At 38.8% G+C, this 22,742-nt stretch overlaps 2 protein-coding genes across 10 annotated transcripts in view; one reads left to right on the forward strand and one right to left on the reverse strand.

Annotated features, from left to right (window-relative positions):
* Positions 1-1,441: 1,441 nt before the first annotated feature.
* Positions 1,442-10,474, reverse strand: LOC116844294 (WD repeat-containing protein 26). 7 transcript variants are annotated; one of them, XM_032815662.1, is made up of 11 exons: positions 9,899-10,474; positions 9,028-9,279; positions 8,011-8,170; positions 7,762-7,932; positions 7,461-7,634; positions 7,038-7,223; positions 6,429-6,695; positions 6,132-6,277; positions 5,826-6,034; positions 5,533-5,727; positions 1,442-5,257 (listed from the first exon to the last, which is right to left on the reverse strand). In XM_032815662.1, exons 1-11 carry the CDS (start codon positions 9,910-9,912, stop codon positions 5,157-5,159), a joined length of 1,875 nt encoding a protein of 624 aa, XP_032671553.1. In that variant the 5' UTR covers positions 9,913-10,474; the 3' UTR covers positions 1,442-5,156. The 7 variants fall into 7 exon arrangements, with proteins under 7 accessions (XP_032671553.1, XP_032671547.1, XP_032671546.1 ...); XM_032815656.1 differs by having other exon boundaries at positions 1,442-5,402; positions 8,011-8,185; XM_032815655.1 differs by having other exon boundaries at positions 1,442-5,402; positions 7,038-7,226; positions 8,011-8,185.
* Positions 10,475-10,709: 235 nt separating this feature from the next.
* The window catches only part of LOC116844293 (protein expanded), a 92,129-nt gene continuing 80,096 nt past the window's right edge, over positions 10,710-22,742 (forward strand). The window contains exon 1 of one of the 3 annotated variants that reach the window (XM_032815649.1): positions 10,710-11,773. The gene's annotated coding sequence lies outside the window, so the exon portion shown is untranslated. Of the gene's footprint in view, positions 11,774-13,220; positions 13,946-22,742 lie in introns of those variants that run through there. The other 2 variants (XM_032815654.1, XM_032815648.1) reach the window with 2 other exon arrangements.

Genomic DNA, 22,742 nt, shown 5'->3' on the forward strand with positions numbered 1-22,742 from the left:
TGGTTTTTGCGAAGGAACTGACGATACGTCAATGGATAATTAAATAACATTCAATTTTGATCTATATTCAAATCAACATTAATGTTATGTTGATACAATTATGTTATAATTATGTTTGAAATCTTTCAGTCACACAACACACACAAAAGTGGTTCAATTTAATTCTTTTGTTCTGAAATATTCATAAAATTTGCGAATCATTTATTGCTATATTTTTGTACTTTCGTTTAAATAAACTCTAGTAAAATGATATTAAAATCTCTCTCAAATGTTTTTCCTGCTAAGTTAATCTATTATGCAGCCTATTTAAATTATGTAAAAAGTCATTATCAGGATTTTCAAGTGCAATCTTAGAAACCTGTTTGCCACATTTCTAACCAATTTTTCAAGAAATGCTTTAACAAAAATACTGTTTAATTAAACAGAAAAAGATAATTTTTTTCATATGTTTAATTTATGTAAAAGTTGCGTTTGCCTTACGAGTGCTAACTTCATACGAAATAACAGACGTAGCTTAGTTATAATAACCAATTGATACAAAATAATAATTATAAAAATGTAGGAGAGAGAACACGTTTCAAAATTAAACTTATTAATATCAATGTTATATCGACACGAGAGTGTTAGTAGCTCCTTTACACATATAATTACTCTTTAATTTAGATGTATTCAGAGAATGAAGAGAATGTAGAGAATGAAGTGTATGTATGTGTGTGTGTGTGTGTGTGTGTATGTATATATATATATATAACAGCCAATGTGTGATTGCATAAAGTACAATACAATGATAATGTACATAATACATTTTTGATGTGCTTTATTCTTTGCAGAATATCTCGTATTACTTATGCAGCTTTGCGCCGCTCTATAAAACTCTGTAATCATTCTATAGTATATATATATAAGCAGACACTATATCGTAACTGATTATCTTAAAATATACCGTTTTCACTATCTATGTTAAGAAGATGTATGTGACAAAACGTCTGCGTATCGTTAGAATTGATTTACTCGGGAAAGTGACTTGAAAATCCGTCCTCCTCGCTTATAGTCGAAACACAAACGTGTAATTTGACACATATCGTATCGTCACGCTACCAAACTAAATCGATTATATCGAAATATACTTATGCAGAACGTTCGACACGCGCTTCTTTGAAGAAGATGCGAATTCTTTGACCAATTTCCAATCTACGTTTCTTTCACGAAAGTGCCGGAGCACCGACGGTGCTTTTGCGAAAGTGCACTTTTGCGGCGTACAAGTCAGCCGGCAACGAGACATTATCGCGAAGGTTTTCGCCGAGAGAAAGTCGACGTCGAATTCGCCAAAGAATCTGCGGCTGAAAGAAGCCGCGATTGATCTCTCTCGGTCTGTCCCAGACGCGCGCGCGTCACATGTAAAACACAGTTCGACACGATAAACGCATACTTCACCACACAGTTAAAAGTACAATTGAGAGCTTTTGCCTTTATTTGTCCAGTGATAAAAGATAAAATCGAGATATTCGACCGTGTAATAATAGGTACACTCTTCCGTCCTTAATTATACACAACCATTTTCGTTTGCACATTTATCTATGAAAAAATTAAAAATTTCGGAAGCTATTATATTATTGCTTTCTCTCTCTCTCTCTCTTTCTCTCTCTCTCTCTCTCTCTCTCTATCTCTCTCTCTCAGAGTATTGTACAACGGCAGATATACAAATACTTATGACAAACGGACAATTCAACATTCAACGTTACAATACGTGGGTTCGTAGTACCTAGAGCTGAAGTTCAACGTGTGTTCGGGCTAACGTAAGAATGCGTATAAGATCAAATCAAATGTGTACGTGCGAGTGAATTTTGAAGGATACTTATAAAGGGGTGGTCTCTGCTGAAATTGTCACTATACAGTTTCGCTACATCCAGGGACTATCGGAATCCGTCGCGTCACGAGTGAAATAACGTTCCGAGTTCTCACGCGCGCGAGATTTGTCAATTTTCGATCGGATCGTAAAGTGCTAAGGCACCAGAGGTAAATCTTGCTAAATGCAAATGATAATAGTGACTGACATTACGTTACTTCCTGTTAACATTAGGATCATCAACTACAGAAGTTTTCTTTGCATGTAAATGTGTTTAATAGTTGTACATGTTGCAAAGGTATTATTATTCTTTTCTTCTTTTTTTTTGTTTGTACAAGTTTACATATATAGGTATATCCTACATCTCTCGATATTCTCAGACTTCTCGTTTACTTCGGACAGTAAAATAAATTGAACCTTTTTTTCCTCTCCTCCAACATACTCATCCCGTTAATTGCCATTGCGTTCTAAGTATATATATCTTCACCAGAATTGTATTCCTTGTTCCGATTTTTTTCTTCTGCGTGTAATCTTTGTAATTGAGAAACTAGCTTTACACGGGCGAGAGTGCAGACAACAATCAAAAAAAAAAAAAGCGAATCTAATAATTTTCTTGAATATTGTGTGTATCGTCGCTACACCGATCTCTTCACTCTACTAATACTGTGTAATGCAACTAGCGTATTTGCCATTTGTCAAGTTACAAGTGACGGAAAAGAGACAGTACATTGCGTCCTTCATTGCATCGATTCATGGCAGTTAATAAGACGAGTACAACATTCGTAATTCTCCAACATTACCTATGTATGTTTTTGTCATTTCACAGATTGTTTAATTACACATAAATAAGTTAAATTCCACTTAAAAACATTTTCGTTATTCACGTTAAATGCTTGACTGAAAAAAATTATATAGCCTAATAATAATATAATTATAATAAAAAATAATATTAATAACAATAATAATAGGGTGGTGCGGGGCGGTTTGTCAGTATAAAGATCTGCCGGCGGCAGTCGCGAGGATACTACACGAATGGTGAGATTTGCTTGCGCAATTTGCACGATCTACAAAATTTTCGTGTCTCATTTTTTTTTTTGAGCTCGATTTCACTATTCGTACAGTTCCCTAACAGACGCCTAAAAAACAAAGCCAAACATAATATATATAATCGCGAATCGCAGTAACTTCTGTATTTAAATGTTCCCTTCATTGTGTGTAGTATTTTTAAAAATCGTGGATTTGTCGCGCATATCTGTAAAGAATAGCTATAATCGAGGAAACGAGTACGTACCAAGTAACATCGATACCACCTGAAAGCCGTTGGAACAAAATCCAATCAAGAGATGAAAGGTATTCGGAATTACTATGAGTACTTTGAAACGTAAAGCGAATATATACGAATATATATACATGTATATATATATAAAATATATAGATTTTCGTACATAATACAGATATGCATCTGTACCTCTTGGAAGAAAAAGGATTATAATTCTACTTATCTACTTTTTCAATGTACAGTTTTTTATACAAGTCTTAGAATTTGTAGATATTTCAGAATTTCTAAAAGTTTTCCCTAAGTTCAATCATAAATTTCGTTCTTTATATATAATCATAAAATGTTATTTAAAATACTAGTTAATCAATTCGTAGTATATATGTTACACGCACATACACATACATACATACAGGTCCTGAAAGATTTACAAATTTGAAGACTTGTACAACCGCAAATGAAAAAGACATGAGTAATTAGACCTTTTTCCTTGCTCTCAAGATACAGATATATAACTTGTGCATGTGTGTATATGTGTTGTCTATAATTTATCATTTCGTAATAAAATCGGAAAGTTTAGTTGGGAAAAAGGCCGATATTCTCTTTTGTACTTTTTTATATTCAATATTCGTAAAATGTTTCAAGTGAATAGTAAAGAATGAGAACATTCAAAGCAGCATTCGAAGTCCCAAGACTAGAAATCGCAGAATAATTTGTAGAAAACTACTGGTTGTAGGTGCGGAACGCATTGCTAATCATACAGTGTCAACGATCGAGAAAGTGAATTTATAAAGTCAAAAAACGGTGACAACACTGAGAAACAATCGACTGATATAAATTCCCGTCGGGAGGTCGCAGCCGGGATTTCACAGCGTTAAAGATAATATTGGTCTTAAAAGTTTTACTCGCTACTTTATAAATGTTTTAACAATACGGGTAGAGAGAACACGTGGCTCTGAAATTCGTTCATTCCTTTAAATCTAACGTAGTGTGATTTGTCGCTGCTTGTGATATTGGAATTACCCCAAGCAGCAAGAAAATTGTTATTTCTTTGTCGAATATGTTTTGGTATTTTCGTTCAACGCGCCAGAATCAATAATCTCTTGTGAAATCGCGATATATATTTGCGACTAGATACTGTTACGCTTCATAATACTCATAATATTGCAAATTTCGAACACGCTGCGGATGGTATCGATAAAACTCGGAGCGCACTCGATTCCCCATTTCTAGAAATCTTCTCGACAATATATATAGACTGGATAATTTTGTTCGTGCGAATCACACGACTACAAATTTAACTAAAAACTGATGTAATTTTTTCTTTTCTATATAAATGCCTGAACAAATAAAAGGATTTCACGCATTTACAGATATCGCTCTTTAAACTCTGTAGTTTGTTACGCTGTATTGAGAACGCAGCGAAATTTTTATTTCTGCACTGAATATTTTCGAATTTTCGCCCAGCCCGCGCCAAGAATTCCAGTAATCCCTTACGAGATTACGATACATACTTGAAAATTTACAGTCTCTTAAGAAAGGACGAAAACTGCAAAACATAACACATTAAAATAATGTATATGTCACTAGACGAGATGAACAATTCCGAATAAAAACTGTAGACCCGAGACTGTTGTATCTTTTTACAGTGCTTACTAGTACAATTAGAGTCAAATCTGACAAAATTTCCGTCAAAACGTAATATCTCTACGATACTGTTCCAAGATTATTATGTGGATTCGTTCCATGCACAATACGTCGCCGTTTGTTGGATATAATTTTATCTTTAGACACCAATTCTCTAAGACGGAATTTTCTTCATTTTCTCTACTCTGCCGTATAACATTACTTTATTATATTATACCGTATTATACCGTATTCTCGATTATTAGTTTTCGCAATTAAATCACTCAACGTTTTCAATCGAGATAACACAACGAATTCCATGATGTATATAAAATCCGTAAGATAATATGAAACAGAAAGTATATATGCACAAATGTGAAAATTACACTCGATGGTTGGCTTCGGTTTTTAATAGTTAGCAGTTGTTGCTAACATATACGTCCCTCCTATTATCTCCGTACGCGTTGGATGGTGGCTAAGAGCGACAGTAGTGAGGTATAGAAGGGCAACTGCAGAAGGCAGAAAAATGTCAGTATGACAATCAACACGACAGTCTTTTGAACACCATGAGGTCATGGGAACACTGATGCGCTGTAGTTCGCTACGATACCATCGCGCGCCAGATGTCAATATTTGAAGGGGGGGCTTCTAGCGCTGAAAACGACGACAAAGTATGTGAGAAGGGAGCAATTTTATATATACGCTCATTCCTCTCTTAAATGAGCAACATTTTATTCGAGACAACTACGACACTTGCAGCATCTTATCTTGTGCAAACGCTCACCAGCCTTATCGTAATCGGATCCTTCTGGACAAGCCGATCTTGGGCCCCATATCCTTACTGAACAGTCATCCGATACGGAAGCCATCATTTGGTGATAAACGGGATTCCACGAGACACAATTGACTGTTCTACTGTGTCCTATGAGAGTCGCTATAGGTTGTTCTCTTTTGATATGCCACACGTATACTTTATTGTCTGCGATGAAATGAAAAAAAGTATTATTTCATACGAAACCGAATAACAAAAATATATAACGTGCAACAATGCATCCTTTCGTCGTGCACATAACAAACCTTCACTGCCAGACGCAATGAAATCTTGATTGACTCCGCCAAAACAACTGTGAATAGTAAAGTGTCCTTGGGTGACTCCTTGAAAACGTCTCACGAGGCATCTATCATGCAAGTCCCAAAGGTGCACACCTTGATTCGCAACATTAAGTAATGCGAGTCGATCTGTTTTGTTTACACTAAATGACATGACGGGGTGATCCTCTTGTAATCTACAACACATAGTGCGGAACGACCTCGTTAAAAATTTTGCCAGACAAAGTATTCGGGTGTAACAACTCGCATTACAAGCCATCACAAAGAACGTACATTGTAAAATCGCACAAATCGTCGAAGTTATATCCGCGAATTCGATGATGCGAATCTGCCGCTAAAACGGTCTTGCCGTCGTTCCGACACCACAGGCATTTTACTCTTATTCCTTCCCACGTCTCGGAAACATTGCCGTCCATATCCTAAAAATTATCAAATTTTCATTATGACCGAATACTTCAAATGGTATATTTGACATTATTCAACGAACTTTCGATTAACAATAACATAAACTTTTTTACATGTCCTATTAATATCATACGTTATGATTAATTTCTAAAGATTCACACGTACACATTGGTAAAATTGACCACGAAGACCTCCCGCAACAAATTTGTTTGAATCACGATGCCATGCGCAGGCCGTCAATGAGTCATCCGTGCTCTGAGTTAATTTCACACGTAATTCGCAATCAGGCGAGTCGATATTCCAGAGCCATAATTCGGGACAATCTTCAGGACCACAAGCAATCAGGTGAGTGCTGTCAGGACTCCAAGCAATTAGCGCTACTCCATACGTATGTCCTTCGAGTGTTTTTCTATGCGTTACTTTCAGCGTTTCCTACGTTCGAATATTCGAATGAATGTTCACCGAGATATTTACCCGAAAAAAATAATATCTTGCATTTGTGCCTCGGAAAAGAAAAAAAAACATTTTCTTCAGTTATCTTTCAGTTTTCAACTTATCTTTCAAAATTTTCTAAACGCAATTATTAATTCCATTTCCTAATAGATAACATATTAATCAATGTCAATATAGTTGACATAGTATATGTTAGTCTGAAGCGTTTAGAAATTTTGAAACTTTTATAAATGAAAAAATCGAAGAAATGTACATTGATATTTTTCTTCCAAGGTATATGTTTTATCGATGATTTTCAGTACGACGTATCGATATACTCACTGGATCTACGTCCCATATAATTACAGTCATATCCTTAGAACCTGTGGCGAGTTTGAGACCATCGGGTGAGAATTTACAATACCAAACTTCGTCGCAATGGTCATTGAGTATCTGTATGGTATGGCACGGAAACTCTTCCTTGCTACAGCTGTGATCCACAAGCAGAGAGACATTTTCTAGATTCGTCTGCTTTGGGGGAAAAATTCTCGATAATTTCAACAGTGCGCAGATTCATCTTACTAAAAATCTATCTTTCTTTAAGTATTTTACTTTTTCTATCACTAAGTATTTTATCTGCGCACACACGCGCGCGCGCGTATGTGTGTGTGCGTGCGTGCGTGTCGCAGTACTACGATATTGTAAAGAAAGAAAAGAAGGTGAAGTGACAATTTATACAAACTGTGATGTGACTCATCGATGTACCTGTGTATGCGTTATATGATACGTGCATTGTTGATTTTGCATTTCCACAGCTTGACAAAGTAAAGAGTGAAGTCTGCGCGGTGGTAACATAATAGAGGGTGGCAGATATTTTTGCAGTCTATCCATAAGCGCAGCTCTGGAGGCTGGTCCCTTGCCATCCCAGCCTGCACGTGTCTGTCGAAACACACATTTATTTGTTGAAACCATTGAATTTTCACGGTCTTGTAAAATGATTTTAAAGACATCTCAGAGACAATTCTTGAAAAATCGATTTTTGTGGAAATTTGTTATCTAAAGTAACCTGTAATTCATCTCGTCCACTGCACATCATGAACGCGGACAATTGATGAACACGGCCGGTATTATGGCCTAAAGGGGTAAGCTCGTTACGCAATACTTGTAATGCTTCCAGTACTTTGCCCTCTTCCAAGAATTCCAAATATTTCTGTTCCAATAATAAGAACTTCATCTCCTGCGAGTGTGAAGAAACATCGATGAAATTAAGTATCTCACTGTGTTGCGTGGAATTATGCGGGAATAAACGACTCACCACTAAACTTTGATTTGCACTGTTTAGAAAAGACTTGAGTTCATTGAGGTCGTGATCCGCTTTGCTCCAGTCGCCATCCATAACATGCTGCCTGAACTTCGCCGCGGCAGGATGGTCCAGTCGACATCCTGATTCTTGCATAAGCAAATCCGCAGTACGACTGAAAGTGGTATTCCTGCCATTATATTGCTGTTAATTGCAGAATGTTACACAACCCATAATCTTATTAGGAGTTTGCACAGTTCTTCAAGAATTTATGTTAAATTTATCGTTGAGGCAATAACAAATATCGCAACAAATGTGTCGATGTTTCTGTGTCAATTCATACGTCTTGGCGCATATTTGTTACATGTTTTTTTATTATTGAAGTATTTTTGAAATTTTACAGTTAGTTGTAATATCGTTCAAACCTAAACTAAATACGTAAAAACTCAAAATTTAAATTCACTGAAAAGTATTTTCAATGCCGTCTGCCACTTTTACATTGCCTGTTATAAAGTAAATATAACTGGTAGATGTATATATGCATTTCAAAGTTCTATAATTAGCTTTCTCCCACCATGTGGGATCAGATCCAGATAGTTTGATATAATCCTCTTGATATATATGTGTGAATAAAGGCAATAAAGAATGTGACTGTGAAATTCCAATTGGCAATAAAGGGATGACTACGATAATAAAGAAAAATGACCTACTCTATCCTCCTCCTATCTCCATAGCCTACCAAGATTAGAACGCATATGCAAACTGCAACAATATTACAAAGTCATACTTAGTTGCTATTATATGTGTGTATATAAATATATATATATAATAATCATTAATAATAATTAGTAATTATTATGTATATATTTATGCTAAGTATGATAATCATTATAATAGTAGCTATCAGTAATAATTTACGTATGTGTTCTAATACTGCTACACTATGGAAATAGTAGGTTACCTTTCATTGCTAAATAAGATCGTTTAGTTAGCGTGTCAAGGTAGTGAAAAATTCTAAACAATTTTACATACTCTAAGCCAACTGTCTTCAAGTGTTGTCCGATGAGTCTCACAATGTCCTGATTAGTTTTGTCCATTATCTTTGGAGGTCCTGAACTTGGATTTGCTTCTCCGTTCACACCACTGACATCATTATCTGTGTCTGCTAACAGATTGCCATTAGCAATCTGTGATCCACCAGAGTCTGCTGTATCTCCATTCTGTTGCAGTCCAGAGGATACACCACTGTTTGCGGCTTGCTGCTGCATTAAGCTGTAGCGCATACTGGAATATTATCCATGATGGCAATACTGACAATGCCACAATACTAACACAATGACACATATTAATTGGCATAGCCTATTCTCAGCAGAAATGTTTGCTTGCCGTAACCTTTAAAAGTCTTGAACTGTTGCTGCATATTAGATGGAGAAAGTGGGAGAATGCAGAAAATGGTAGGAGAAATTGACAGGGGGGCAAGGAGGAGGGAGTGGGATAGAAAAGAGAGAGTCACGGGAGCTAAATAAACAAGAAAATCGCGTGAAGGACACAACATACGCGGAACAAAATCGGCGAATCGGAGATTTCAGAAATCTCTTTATGGTCGTAGAGAAAGATACAAAGATGACGATGCGTATTATAAAAAATCAAAATTCTGTCACTGTCAATGTGCACTCGCGTATTAAAAAGTCGCGTGTTCTAAGGGAGCTCGAAAGAAAACGAGAGAGAGAGAGAGAGAGAGAGAGAGAGAGAGAGAGACAGAGAAAATGAGACAGAGAGAAAGACAGAGGCTGTAAGCAAGAGATGAAAGAGTGAGAGAGACAGAAAGCAGGTGGCGACAGAGAGAAAGAGAGAGAAAGGAAGGGAGGGAGAAAGACAGAGAGAGAGAGCTACGACGCGTTACCGATAATTATCCATGTCCAGGCTGGAGGAAGAGTGGTTCTCGTCCGCTGGTGATACGCTAGCCGGCTGAGAACTACTACGGGACCTTTTGCACGGTGGCGGAGCGAGTCCACCGTCGTCCGACTCGCCGCTCGAGGCCAGGCTTATGCGCGTACCGCCCCGTTTTTCACACGATTATTGTCTCCCGTGGGTGGTTATCGTCGGTGGTCAGCGGCCGGGGCTGGGGTTGGGAGTCTCCGGAGCACGCACGCAGCCACGATTGCGTCAGGAAAACGGAAAGGTCCTGTCCTCGTCGCGTCCTGGCCTGGCCTGGCCTCCCCTCTTTTTTTTTCTTCTCCTCGCCACTTGCCGTGGCCGGAACGGCTAAAAGCGCTCGCACGACTCGTCGTGTGTCCCGTGCTGCTCGCTCGTCACCACCGCTGTCTTCCCGATGTCGTTCCACCCGATCGAAGATAACACGAAGCGCGCAGAGAAGCGAAGCCGTTCGTACGCCTACCGAAACGGATGGCGAGCCAGGGAACAATGACTGCAACACAGCTGATACTTGTTTGGATCGTCGTTTACGTCACGCACGTACTCTCCTTTGCGGATAGGCCAGCTCGCGACCGTGGCGCCGCCTACGTTCACGCGTTGCGCGCGCCGCCGAACTACTCGGTCGGTCATTTCGCCACAGTTGCTCTCGGCGCGCCGCTCGCCGCGCCGCTCGCCGCGCCGCTCTCTCTGTTCTTCTTCACCCGACCATTCGCCGCGTGATGTCGCTGACAGGACGACCGCGACACTCGCCGTTCGTCAAGGACATGTAGCACGGTCGGCATTTTTTCTCTTCCGTCTCGTCTCGTCGTAACATTCACGCGACATTAGTCATTCTAACGTGCCGGAAAACGCGAGTTCACCGAGACGTCGCGAAGTGTATTGGTGGTTTGAGTATCTTCCCCGGCAGAACAAGTGTAAGTGTAAAATCATTGAATATACACATTTGCGATCTGTTGGCATGGCTCCGTTTGAGAAATGTTTCGTGTCGTTCGCAACACTCGACCGATGTGTTGATAGAAAGAGACTGGAATTAATCTAATATCGGCGCAAAGTCTCAATGAATCGGCTCGCCAAAAGGCGGCGAATTGGTCTTGAAATAAGAATGGCGCTGACGTCGAGCTTACGTTTTCACTACGGTGTGCTTTTAAACGATCGTCGAAATACTTTTCGCATTATGACAGAAAAAGGTGCGCGATAACATAATTTGTCGGAATAATTTGAACATTTTTCTCTCTCTTTCTCTCTCGAGCGTTCGGCGCACTTCGAAATGCGGGATATTCAATCGGGTGTGCGAGTTACGCTCAACGGAATCGACGGTACAGCGCGATAGAAACTCGCTACGGACGTATCGATACTATCGATCGCTTCGAGAATCGCAATCTTCGCAAGATGGGCGACTTGTACGAGCGGTTGCCGCGCGATTTTGGCGAGTCGAGGACGAGTGTTGCTCGTGAATTCATCGCCGGGTGTCTCGTCGTGAGTTACGCGTATCCATGGTAGTGAGAGTGTCGTTGAATAAACGGTCGAACAGTGAATATCGCGCGTTAACGATTCGTCGGGAGTGCCGAGTAGAAGTGTCGCGCGTTCGTGGCGATTTTTGAGGTTCGAGTCGTTACTCTCCTTGGACAGAAGAAGAAAAAGTCACGACGCAGTCTTCGTCCACGAGAGTCTTCTCGCAGCGGCCGAGTATTGTCAAACAGCCGTGGAGAGTGAAATTCCGGTGGAACCAGCAGTCGGGATTGCACCAAGCACAAAGTGTCGCGCGCATCCGTTGCATAATGACAGTTCGAAGTTGAAACTCGCGGCTGCGTTCTACACTTGCGATCTTCTGAAGGAGAAGTGGGTGAGTACAAACAACGAATTCTCTACGATTATGAGAGCTGTATTTTGTATTGTAACATTGGACGTTTTGTTAGGAATTTACGCATTCTTAAGAGGACACTCGACTTTCCGTGTAATAACACGACCGTTATCTAGTTTCCGAAAACATTGTCTCGTGGAAGTTATAACTTCCACGAGACAATGTTTTCGGAAACTAGATAACGGTCGTGTTATTACACGGAAAGTCGAGTGTTCTCTTCATAATGCGTAAATTCCTGACAAAACGTCTAAATATATTTGCACTCGCATATATTTGAAATTTATTATGTGCTTGTCATGAAATATCACATGATAGACTTTTGCAATTTTCATCACGTTGTTAATACACAGTCGACCTTTAGCTGGAGACGATTTTGCGATATTCCGCAAGCACTGCGATTTTCTTTTCTTAAATCGCAATATGCAATTGAACCTTTCAAAATCGCGCCTGGAACTTAAAATTGTTCGTCATTTAATTATTTAATAATTGAGTATCTATGCAAATATCGCGCGACAATCTATTATATTTTATATTATTTAATCCAAACTTATACATTTAGAGACATAATGGGACAGTGCCATTATAACAGTTTTAAAATGTTGAAAAGCATTATTTTTTTTATATATGATTTATATATGTTTTGGAAGATTATCAAAGATTGCTACACTTAACATTGGTTGTCATTAATATTTTAGTAAAAAAAATATTTTAGTAACAAAAATGTAGCCTTATCGTTTTATGAGAAAAATGTCAATAAATAATTATATTAAATAATTAATTAAACAAAATAACACATTTTTTATATATTGCACGTTTTAATAAGTTATTTTTAAAAAGATTTGAAAATTTTAATGATTCGGAAATAAAGTTTTGTAAAATGTCTTCTACTTTGTCCACGTAGAAATTATAAGGAGGTTAAGTGATATTTTTAAAATAACATCATTTAACTTTATGATCCATTCATTTTTAATTATTATTTCACAGTAAAACTTGTGTTTTCTCCTAGTGGACGTTTCAAAGAATGTTTTGATACAGTATAAAGAGAGAGAGTTGATTTATTCATGTTTCATATGTTTAACATTTATATTTAAACATATTTAAACAGTTCCCATCATGCCTCAGATTTCCTTATGATAAAAAATCGCGTCAGCGACATAAAATCGCGCGCGACTCAAAATCGTACTTGCGACATAAAATCGCGCGCCATTAAAAATCATATTTATAACAAAAAATTGCGACGCGATTCTTAAAAAGGCTCGCATCGCGATACACCGTTTCATAAATCGCGCATCCCCACCCCCGGCGCATAAATACCCGAGACGCTGAGGTTTCCGAAAAATTCGCGAGACCTCTCGAGGAGGCTTTAATTAATATTCGACTGGGACCTTCGGTCATTATTACCCGCGGCTAGGCGGTACTCCGGAGCCGGAGTCTCTCGACGGGGTGCGCGCGGACGGCTACGTGAGCCGGCGTGTGCCGGCAGCCAGCCAGTCATTCGCCGGCCGCCGGTGCAGTGTGTCGCGATTGTGTTACATCGTGCGGTCCTATTCACGCCTTCGTAGCCTTCGGGGACTCCGTCGTTCGTTCGAACGTCGCTCGAGGGAATGCCGTTCGCCGCCGGGACCGCGTCGAGGGGATCGCTGCTCGCCGTCGTCGCGGTCGGTCTGTGACGAGAGGAGCCGCGCGCGAGAAGACACACACACACACACACACACACACGGAAGCTGCGACGTGCTCTCCGTCGTCGCGAGAGCGGCCCGCGCTCAGGTGATCTCAGGACGGGATTTCGCCAACGCCGGGGGCTCGTAAAAGAGCGTGCAGTTTGTGCTCTGTGCTGTGCATCTTGTATATATAATATATTTATATGTATAAATAGAGAGAAAGAGAGAGAGAGAGAGAGAGAGAGAGAGAGAGAGAAAGAGAAAGAGAGAGAGAGAGAGATAGATATATACATATACAAGTATCTCGGCCCGCGAGTGTTTACCTTCGACGACCACCTGTTGCGCGGTTAACCCGCGCAAACGTCCCTCTTGTGTCACGTTGGATTAACCGGATTACGCGCGCCGCCGGGATACCCTACGCGCGGAGATAAATCATCGGCCGTGTTGGAAACGCCGCGCTAAAGTCAAAAGAGCAGACGCCAGAGGAGGAAAGGTAAGGCGAGCGAATGACCCCACGCGTCGGTGCGCGTGCGCGCGCGCACGCGTTCCTCGCTTTTCGTCCGAGCGAACGGCGCCGCCTCGCCGATTCGTGTAATCACCGCGGCATAACATTGACACTAATTCGCGCGCGCATGCACGCGACTCGTTCCTCGTGCTTGATTATTAATGAACGAGCGTGTACTCGCGCGATCCTCGGCTGCTCTTGTGCTTTCGTGCTCGCGCGCGAGCTGCTCTCGTCGCGAGTTGGTCGAGCGCCGGTCTGGCGGCGAGTTCAAATTGACACCTGGACGAGAGATTCCAACGGTGCCAGGTGGAGAGGTCCGAGATCCAAACGGTCCGGACGGCAATTTGAACGAAAGTTATATCCTTGACGGGTATTATAGAGAGTAAAGAAGCTCTCTCTCTCTCTCTCTCTCTCTCTCTCTCCCTCCCTCTCTCTCTCTTTCTCTCGTTCATAGCCTTCGGGATCCCTCGAACTGCTCTGATATATCTTCAAACCTGTCGTATCTTATTTATATAATCGCATTTTTAGAGATCTTGATAAAGCCCGATCGGCTGTTACATCGACTATCGTAATGGGAGTGAGAACACGAAGTGTGGATCCGATCGAATTGCACGGATAATCTCCGTTTTCGAGAAATGTACGCGGAATAATCAGCGAAGAGGCACGTGTTTTCTCTTGAAATGCCATGCGATCTATCTGAATCTTATCGAGCGATTGCTAGATAAAACGTTAGAAAATAAAAAGTACATATATATTTTTTTTTTAAACATGGAATCTTCCATAAATATATAAGAGCGTGCCGTGTATATTTTCTTGCGGCATCTTCCATAAAGAGCCGTGTCGTGCATAAGAATATCACGAAGCTGCTCAACTCACTTGTCCTTAATTATAAATTCGCTCGCGAGTTCTCAGTAGACTCGTATAAATTCTTAACTGAAAACTGAAGGAACTGACGTTTTGGATATTCTTTTTCTAAAATATGTATATATAACATAATATATAACACAATATATATAAAAGCGCACTGTGTATATTTTCTCATGATATCTTCCATAATAAAATTATGTTGTGCCGCACTGAGAGAAAAAATATATTTAAAAAATAATAAATATTTATATTTATTAGGTGGGTACTTATATTTACTAATACAAAGTATTTTTCAAATAAGAAAATATACATTTTCTTAAGACCTCAAAAAAACTTTAATGTTTTTCATGAAAGCAATTATTTATTTTATTTAAATGAAAGAATTAAGATTTAGATTTAAGTAATTTAATTTAAGAATTTAGAATTAGATTTAAGTAAGTATAAATATTGGCGCCCACCACACAAATAAATACTTATTATTTTTTACATATCTTTTCTCTCAGTATGCATAAAACTGTCGAGACTGCCTGCGATACTTGTTCTCAATTATAAATTCGCTCGTAAGTTTTTAGTAGACTTATGCAGACTCTTTTAATTGAAGATCAAAGAAATGCATATTTTGGATATTTTTATTTCTAGCATATACATGGAGAGAATATTATAATTTCTTTTTTTATATAAATTCTTTATGCTTTTAGTAGTCGAGAAATAGACTATCAATAAGACCTATCTTTGCTAAGGAACGCAGTAAATTTCTCTAGAAATACAGCAAGTGTTAGCAAGCGTACAGCGAATGCAAATCTGTACACTCGAGTTCCTGAAACATAATTAGTACGTATGAAACGAAAGGCTGGAGTGAATTAGAATATGTCGACCCATTTCTCGGTTACAAAATCCCGCGCTGATTTTTACTACGAAATTCTCACCGTGTATACATATATACATATACACCGTGTGCATATTCAATACCAGCGCGTGTGTGACAGCGCGTCGCGGAATGGAACGGGCCGCGTGGCGTAGCGCGAGAAGATAGCCGTATCGAACGGACGCGCGGCGCGGCGCGAAACGGCGCAGCGCAGCGCAACGTAGCGCAGCGCAGCGTGGCACGGCGAAGGGGAGATCGCACAAGGGCCTCGCGAGGTGGGGATCCGAGAGGGGTAGGGCCATTTCGATGTGACGGGAGAGGGAGAGAGGGGGAGAGAGAGAGAGCAAGAGAGAGAGAGAGAGAGAGAGAGAGAGAGAGAGAGAGGAGTACGGGAGAGCGTGCATTCCAAAGCGAACGCGACTGCGCACGCTCGCGACTCGCGCGGCTCGGCACCCGCGTATTCGCTCGACCATGCGTCGTCGAACCGAGGACCGTGAAGAGCGTAGCGTAAAGCCTACTTTAGACGATCTGTAATTCGCGTCGGAATTCGGCACGGAATTCCACCGGCAATCTTATGCCCGCGCAGTGCGCAGGATATTCCAGCTCTTGGGTTCGCGTCTACAGTAGGGATGTGCGATTTATGAAATTGTGTATCGCGTGATGCCATCTTTCTCACGAGATGAAAAATTATCTTAAAATCAACAAATATTTCTTTGATATGGGTGCCGTTAACATTTATTTATTTAAATCTAAATTCTCTTTATTTTAACCAAATATTGTTTACTTAAATCAGGTAAACAATATTTGATTTAAATAAAGAGATTTAAGTAAATATGTTAATAATGGCACCCATCAAAAAAATATTTGTTGATTTTAAAATAATTTTTTCCTCAGTGTATTACAGCATAATTTTGTATCGCAAATATGATTTTACATCGCTAATGCGACTTTTAATCATAAGAAAACATGGTAGGAACCGTAATGTTGAAATAAATGTTGAATATATTAAAAATGAATAAATCAATTCTCTCTTTACAGACTGCATCAAAATATTCTTTGAAATGTCCACTGTAAGGAAACACAAGCTTTACTATGGAAGAATAATTAAAAATGAAAGCATAATGAAGCTAAATGATATTATTTTTAAAACATCAGTTAACTTTATTATACTTTCTTGGAACAAAATGGGAGACATTTTACAAACTTATTTATTACTTATAATTTATTTATTATTTATAATTTATAATTTATTTATTATTTAATGTTTATAATTTGTTTATTTCTGAATTAAGTTGGATTAAATAGTATAAAATATCATAAATTGTCGCAACATTTGCACAGGTACTCAACTAAAATGATGAACAATTTTGAATTGCGATAAAAGTCCAATTGCGATTCAAGAAAAAAAAATTACAGTGCTTGCGATATATAGTAAAATCACATATCCCTAATTAACAGTCATTATTTGAAACTTGTTCTACTTAAGATACTCAAATTTAAATTTAGAATTAAATTTGAGTTTTTTATTTCAATTACGTGACATTATATTTGTGATCGCAATTCACCTGAGAAATCTACATCTAACTCTAAATTAAAATTCTATATATTAAATTATAATTAAATTATAGTTAAGATTCTATCTGAATTGAAACTCGAAATTAAAATCTAAGTATCTCACTTGAAGCAAATTTCGGGTAACAACTATTAATATAAATTTGACAGATACAAATGTAATTTTGAGTCCTTCGAGTTTACGTAGGAATCTGTTTCGGATTAGTTCGAGTAAGAATAAAACTGGACGAGTTACCGGGAAATTGCTCCATGAAAATTGTTCCGTTTGACCTCAAATGAAATCTACATTAAATAATCTCGTCAGTTCGTCTTGAAATTGTTCTTTCTTCTTACCTCATGGAGTATAACGAGTGTCTAACGCGCGTGTCAAATTTATTATCATTGTTTGGCGCACCGTGTCGGCGATCTTTTATCAACACGTGGCTGCGTAGATGTGAACGTATTTCTAGCAAAAGTATCTGAAAATACTCGGGAACGCATATAACGAACGCGAAAATAGTATATGTAACACTTCGCTAGTGTTGGACATTAATCAATTAAAATTATCTCTGACTGAAATAATCGGTGAATCAATCGTCATGTGTGAAATCGTAAATAGTTTTCCCAATCCATTAAGTCAATCATTAATCAACGTATAATTAATCATGTTAAGGTTTGATTAATAATTACTTTCATCAATCGAAGAAATTATTTACGATTAATCACTTTAGTCAGAGGAGATTTTAATCGACCAATTCCCAACGCCGCACTTAGCCCGTTTCTGCATGGGAATTCTCGTGGTTCTCCTCCGCGCTGCTGTACCGTGAATGCACAGGATCGCACGAAGGCGCAGCCTTAACAGAAAGAGACAGAGAGACAGAGAGAAAGAGAGAGAGAGAGAGAGAGAGAGAGAGAGTACAGATATGCCCGATTGTAGGCGCGGAACGGTTTTCCAGCGCCGACGCTGTCTATCGTGCTACGCCACGTTGAATGTTAATACATAAGAAACGGTAGACCACGATGTCGCCAGTCATCGTACACTCAGCCTCGTGTATGCAAGTCCGCGTATGAAGTCAGTCGCTTCCGGGTCGAGCGCGCCGTATCCAGAGATGCGATACTCCTGCATCATGAGACGCGCGCGCCGCTCGGGAAATCCTACTCTTCCTCACCCGGCTCTCGAGATCGATTCTCGTGTCGCTCGAGCTGCAAAGCCGGCCGATTTGTCGCGCGCGACGAAGAACGAGCGAGAACTCCACCAGAAGAAAAGGAGGGTCGCTTGAGGTTAACGTGACAATGACACTACGTGAACGACACAACTGAAAACTGAATTTGATTCTAGCATACTGTCTCCTTCAAACACACGTTTAGTTGTGTCATTGTCATGTTAGTTTAACCAATCTTCTCTTCTCCCTGTATTTATCTTCCGTTCGCGGAAGATGAGCATTCCCAAATAGACTTTCATGATTATCACGACGTCAGACAATCGCGATGATGGAAACTTTACAATTATTTCAGTTACATTTAGGGGGGCAAACGTATTGAATTAATCATTAAATTTAAATCACACGATGTTAGTTCCGTATTATACCGATGCAGCAAGAAGTTTACTCAAAGTTTTTACTTTTAGATTTTTATATTACATTTTGCATGTTACTTGAAGTAAATTTGGATAATTTCTTTCGCACTTCTGCTTCGTTATTTTTACTTTTTATAAAAACAATTATTTTACTTAAACATAAAATAATTTAGATTTAAATAAATGTGTTAGTAGACTTGGTTAGAGGGCGTGTAAGTGTGTGGATGTTTGATGAACGTGGTGCGTGAAATTGGAATGATTTTAATATATTGAATTAAGTATAGAAGGTCAGATAGCGGAAATTCTGTAGGAATGAGTACGTAGACAGCGTGTAAGTGAAGGCGAAACAAGACGTTAGGTAGGAAAGCAGAGCTCAGGACGCAAAAAGTATATAGGGAATATAGGAGTTTAGGCATTATAAGAAATAGGTAGTTAGGATAATATAGATAATGCAAGCAAGCTTGAATTAGTATGATAATGCGGAGGAAATTATCGATAGAGGCAATACATGATAGGCGGTAATAGAAAACAGAAGTGTACACAAGAGATAGAGGAAAAGGGGATAACGAAATGAGGAGGAAAGATTTTTTTAGTCATCGGGTGGGATAAGAAAGCAAAACAAATATATATGGAAGAAAAATGACATAAGGACTGGTTGGACAAGTTTTGTGCAAGAGTAAGAAGATTGAAGTACAAAAAATAAAAAAAGATTATAAGATATAGAAAACTCCTTTTTTTCGCAATGTAAGTTAAAGGAGACATAAAAAGTAGAGAAAGAAGTAGAGTAGAGAAGTAGAGTAGAGAAGTATAAAAAGTGGAGTAATGAAACTAGCAAAATTCTGAAAAAAATTGGAGGAAAGGTTGAGGCGGAAATAAGAAGAGCAGTGAAGAGACCGGATAAGAAGAGAAAAGATAAAGGGACGATGTATATAATTGAAGGGAAGGATAAATTTGGAATATTATGTATGTGAGAATAATATATAGTAATGTCACTCTCTCGCATTCTCGCTCCCTTCGCCCAAATCTACAATGTGCTCTTTGCTTCTTATTTCTGTCTTTTTATTTCATTCTAACTCAACTCTTAAGCCTTTAGCCAGAAAAAAATAGAGAGCAAGAAACGGGAGACAAAGAGATGAGACTTTGTAGATGAGACTTTCGTGACAGTGAGGGGCGAATTTGATTTAACGCAAGAACGATATAAGGTCGATTGTTCCAATATTTTGGTTAGCTAACTAGCAGTTAAATCATGTCTACATGTCGGAGAAAAATAATTCGTTACGTTTAATCTAACGTAAAAATCTTTACGTCATTATATGGGCAGCAAAAAGATTTGCTAAGAGTACTAATCACTATTTGCTGGATATAATTTGCTGAATCTACAAATTATTTTGCTGTAAGAACCATGATAGATTCATATAAGCAGTTGCAGCTTCGCTCCGATAGCAAATAAATTTGCTAAGGATACATTATTTTGCGTCGATAGCAAATTAACGTGATTCTTAGGACAAATACATTCAGCAAATTTTTTTATCCTGGCAACAAAATTACTTCTGCTGATAACGAATAATTTGTAAAATTAGTTACGTCAACTAAATCTTTTTGCTGTCACTACGAATATGCAGTAGCAACGACGCTAAAAGAGCAAAATTATTTTTTTCCGTGCACCTTTGTTTAATTTGAAGAAGAAACAAAGACAGACACATAAGTTAATCGTTAATTAGCTTACCAGGAGGTCGGAAAAATCAGTCCACGAGTTTCTCGAGGCTTTGTATCCCGTGCTATACGGTACTACGTTTCGGGCAACGTGACCCTACGTTCGTGATATCGTAAAGTTACTACCCTTTATATTACGCACCGGCACGGACCGCTTTTGTGCGTCTCGCGCGTCTCACGAGGTCCGGACCGTACCTCGCGCGGTCATGCGTGTTTGCTCTGCGTAAATATAGCCGGCGCAAAATACCTTTCGAGGCTGAGCTGGAGGCCGTTGCGGTGGGCAAATAATACCTGGGCTTCTCCTCGAGCTTCTCGTAGAACACCGACGCGTCGCGCTTTAACGAAAGCATTCTCCTCGGCGGGAGCGCGAACGCGTTGGATCCGCGACCTCCTCTTCGCGTTATTTCTTCCTCCCTCTCCGCGGGATTTTCCACACGAGATCTCGCGGTAATCGCGAGAATTCCTCAACGATCCGTAGCTCACATTTTCGTTATACCAACACGGAAAAAAATAATTTACTGCTGCAAATACCCAGCAAATTTTCTGTTGATCTAGCAAAATCTTTTCGTTATTATATTGATAGCAAAAAAATTTGTTAAGAGTACTAATCACTATTTGCTGAGTATAATTTGCTGAATCTACAAATTATTTTGCTATAAGAACCATGATGGATTTATATAAGCAGTTGCAGTTTTGCTCTGATAGCAAATAAATTTGCTAAGGATACATTATTTTGCATCAATAGTAAATTAACATAATTTTTAAGACAAATACACCCAACAAATTTTTTCTATCCTGACAACGAAACTACTTTTGCTCTGATAACGAATAATTTGTAAAATTAGTTGCGTCAACTAAATTTTTTGATGTCACTACGAATATGCAGTAGCAACGACGATTTTGCTAAAAGAGTAAAATTATTTTTCTCCGTGCATTTTCGTTATACCAACACGGAGAAAAATAATTTACTGGTCCAGCAAATTTTCTGCTGGTCTAGCAAAATCTATTCGTTATTATATTGACAGCAAAAAAGTTTGTTAAGAATACTAATCACTATTTGCTGAGTATAATTTGCTAAATCTACAAATTATTTTGCTATAAGAACCATGATGGATTTATATAAGCAGTTGCAGTTTTGCTCTGATAGCAAATAAATTTGCTAAGGATACATTATTTTGCATCAATAGTAAATTAACATAATTTTTAAGACAAATACACCCAACAAATTTTTTCTATCCTGACAACGAAACTACTTTTGCTCTGATAACGAATAATTTGTAAAATTAGTTGCGTCAACTAAATTTTTTGATGTCACTACGAATATGCAGTAGCAACGACGATTTTGCTAAAAGAGTAAAATTATTTTTCTCCGTGCATTTTCGTTATACCAACACGGAGAAAAATAATGGTCCAGCAAATTTTCTGCTGGTCTAGCAAAATCTATTCGTTATTATATTGACAGCAAAAAAGTTTGTTAAGAGTACTAATCACTATTTGCTGAGTATAATTTGCTGAATCTACAAATTATTTTACTATAAGAACCATGATGGATTTATATAAGCACTTGCAGTTTTGCTCTGATAGCAAATAAATTTGCTAAGGATACATTATTTTGCATCAATAGTAAATTAACATGATTTTTAAGACAAATACACCCAACAAATTTTTTCTATCCTGACAACGAAACTACTTTTGCTCTGATAACGAATAATTTGTAAAATTAGTTGCGTCAACTAAATTTTTTTAATGTCACTACGAATATACAGTAGCAACGACGATTTTGCTAAAAGAGCAAAATTATTTTTCTCCCTGAAGGGCCGACATGAACCCGCCGTTCTCCGACTGACTGATTCTTCGTTTTATCATTTCGCAACTCCCGAGACGGGGTTTTCTTGCGCGGAATCGCGCGTGAAACGTGTCGTTTCGCCACGGTGACGCCCCACGACGCACACGTTGCGTTAGCGCGTAACGATCCACGTGTGCGCGCGCGCGCGCACCCTTAAATATTAACGGTAAATAATATATTCCGGCCACGAGGCAACATAAACTCCGCCGCGCGCACGCTTAAACGCGCGCGATTTATATCGATGCCGCTTTCGTGACCAGACGCGTACGAAATGTGCGGGCGCGAGTGAACGTTATTACGCGCGTGAAAGAGAGAGAGAGAGAGAGAGAGAGAGAGAGAGAGAGAGAGAGAGAGAGAGAGAGAGAGA

The sequence above is a fragment of the Odontomachus brunneus genome, unplaced genomic scaffold, assembly GCF_010583005.1.
Source record: "Odontomachus brunneus isolate Ranch 3 - 2012 unplaced genomic scaffold, Obru_v1 Obru_scaffold_040, whole genome shotgun sequence".
Lineage (NCBI taxonomy): Eukaryota > Metazoa > Arthropoda > Insecta > Hymenoptera > Formicidae > Odontomachus > Odontomachus brunneus.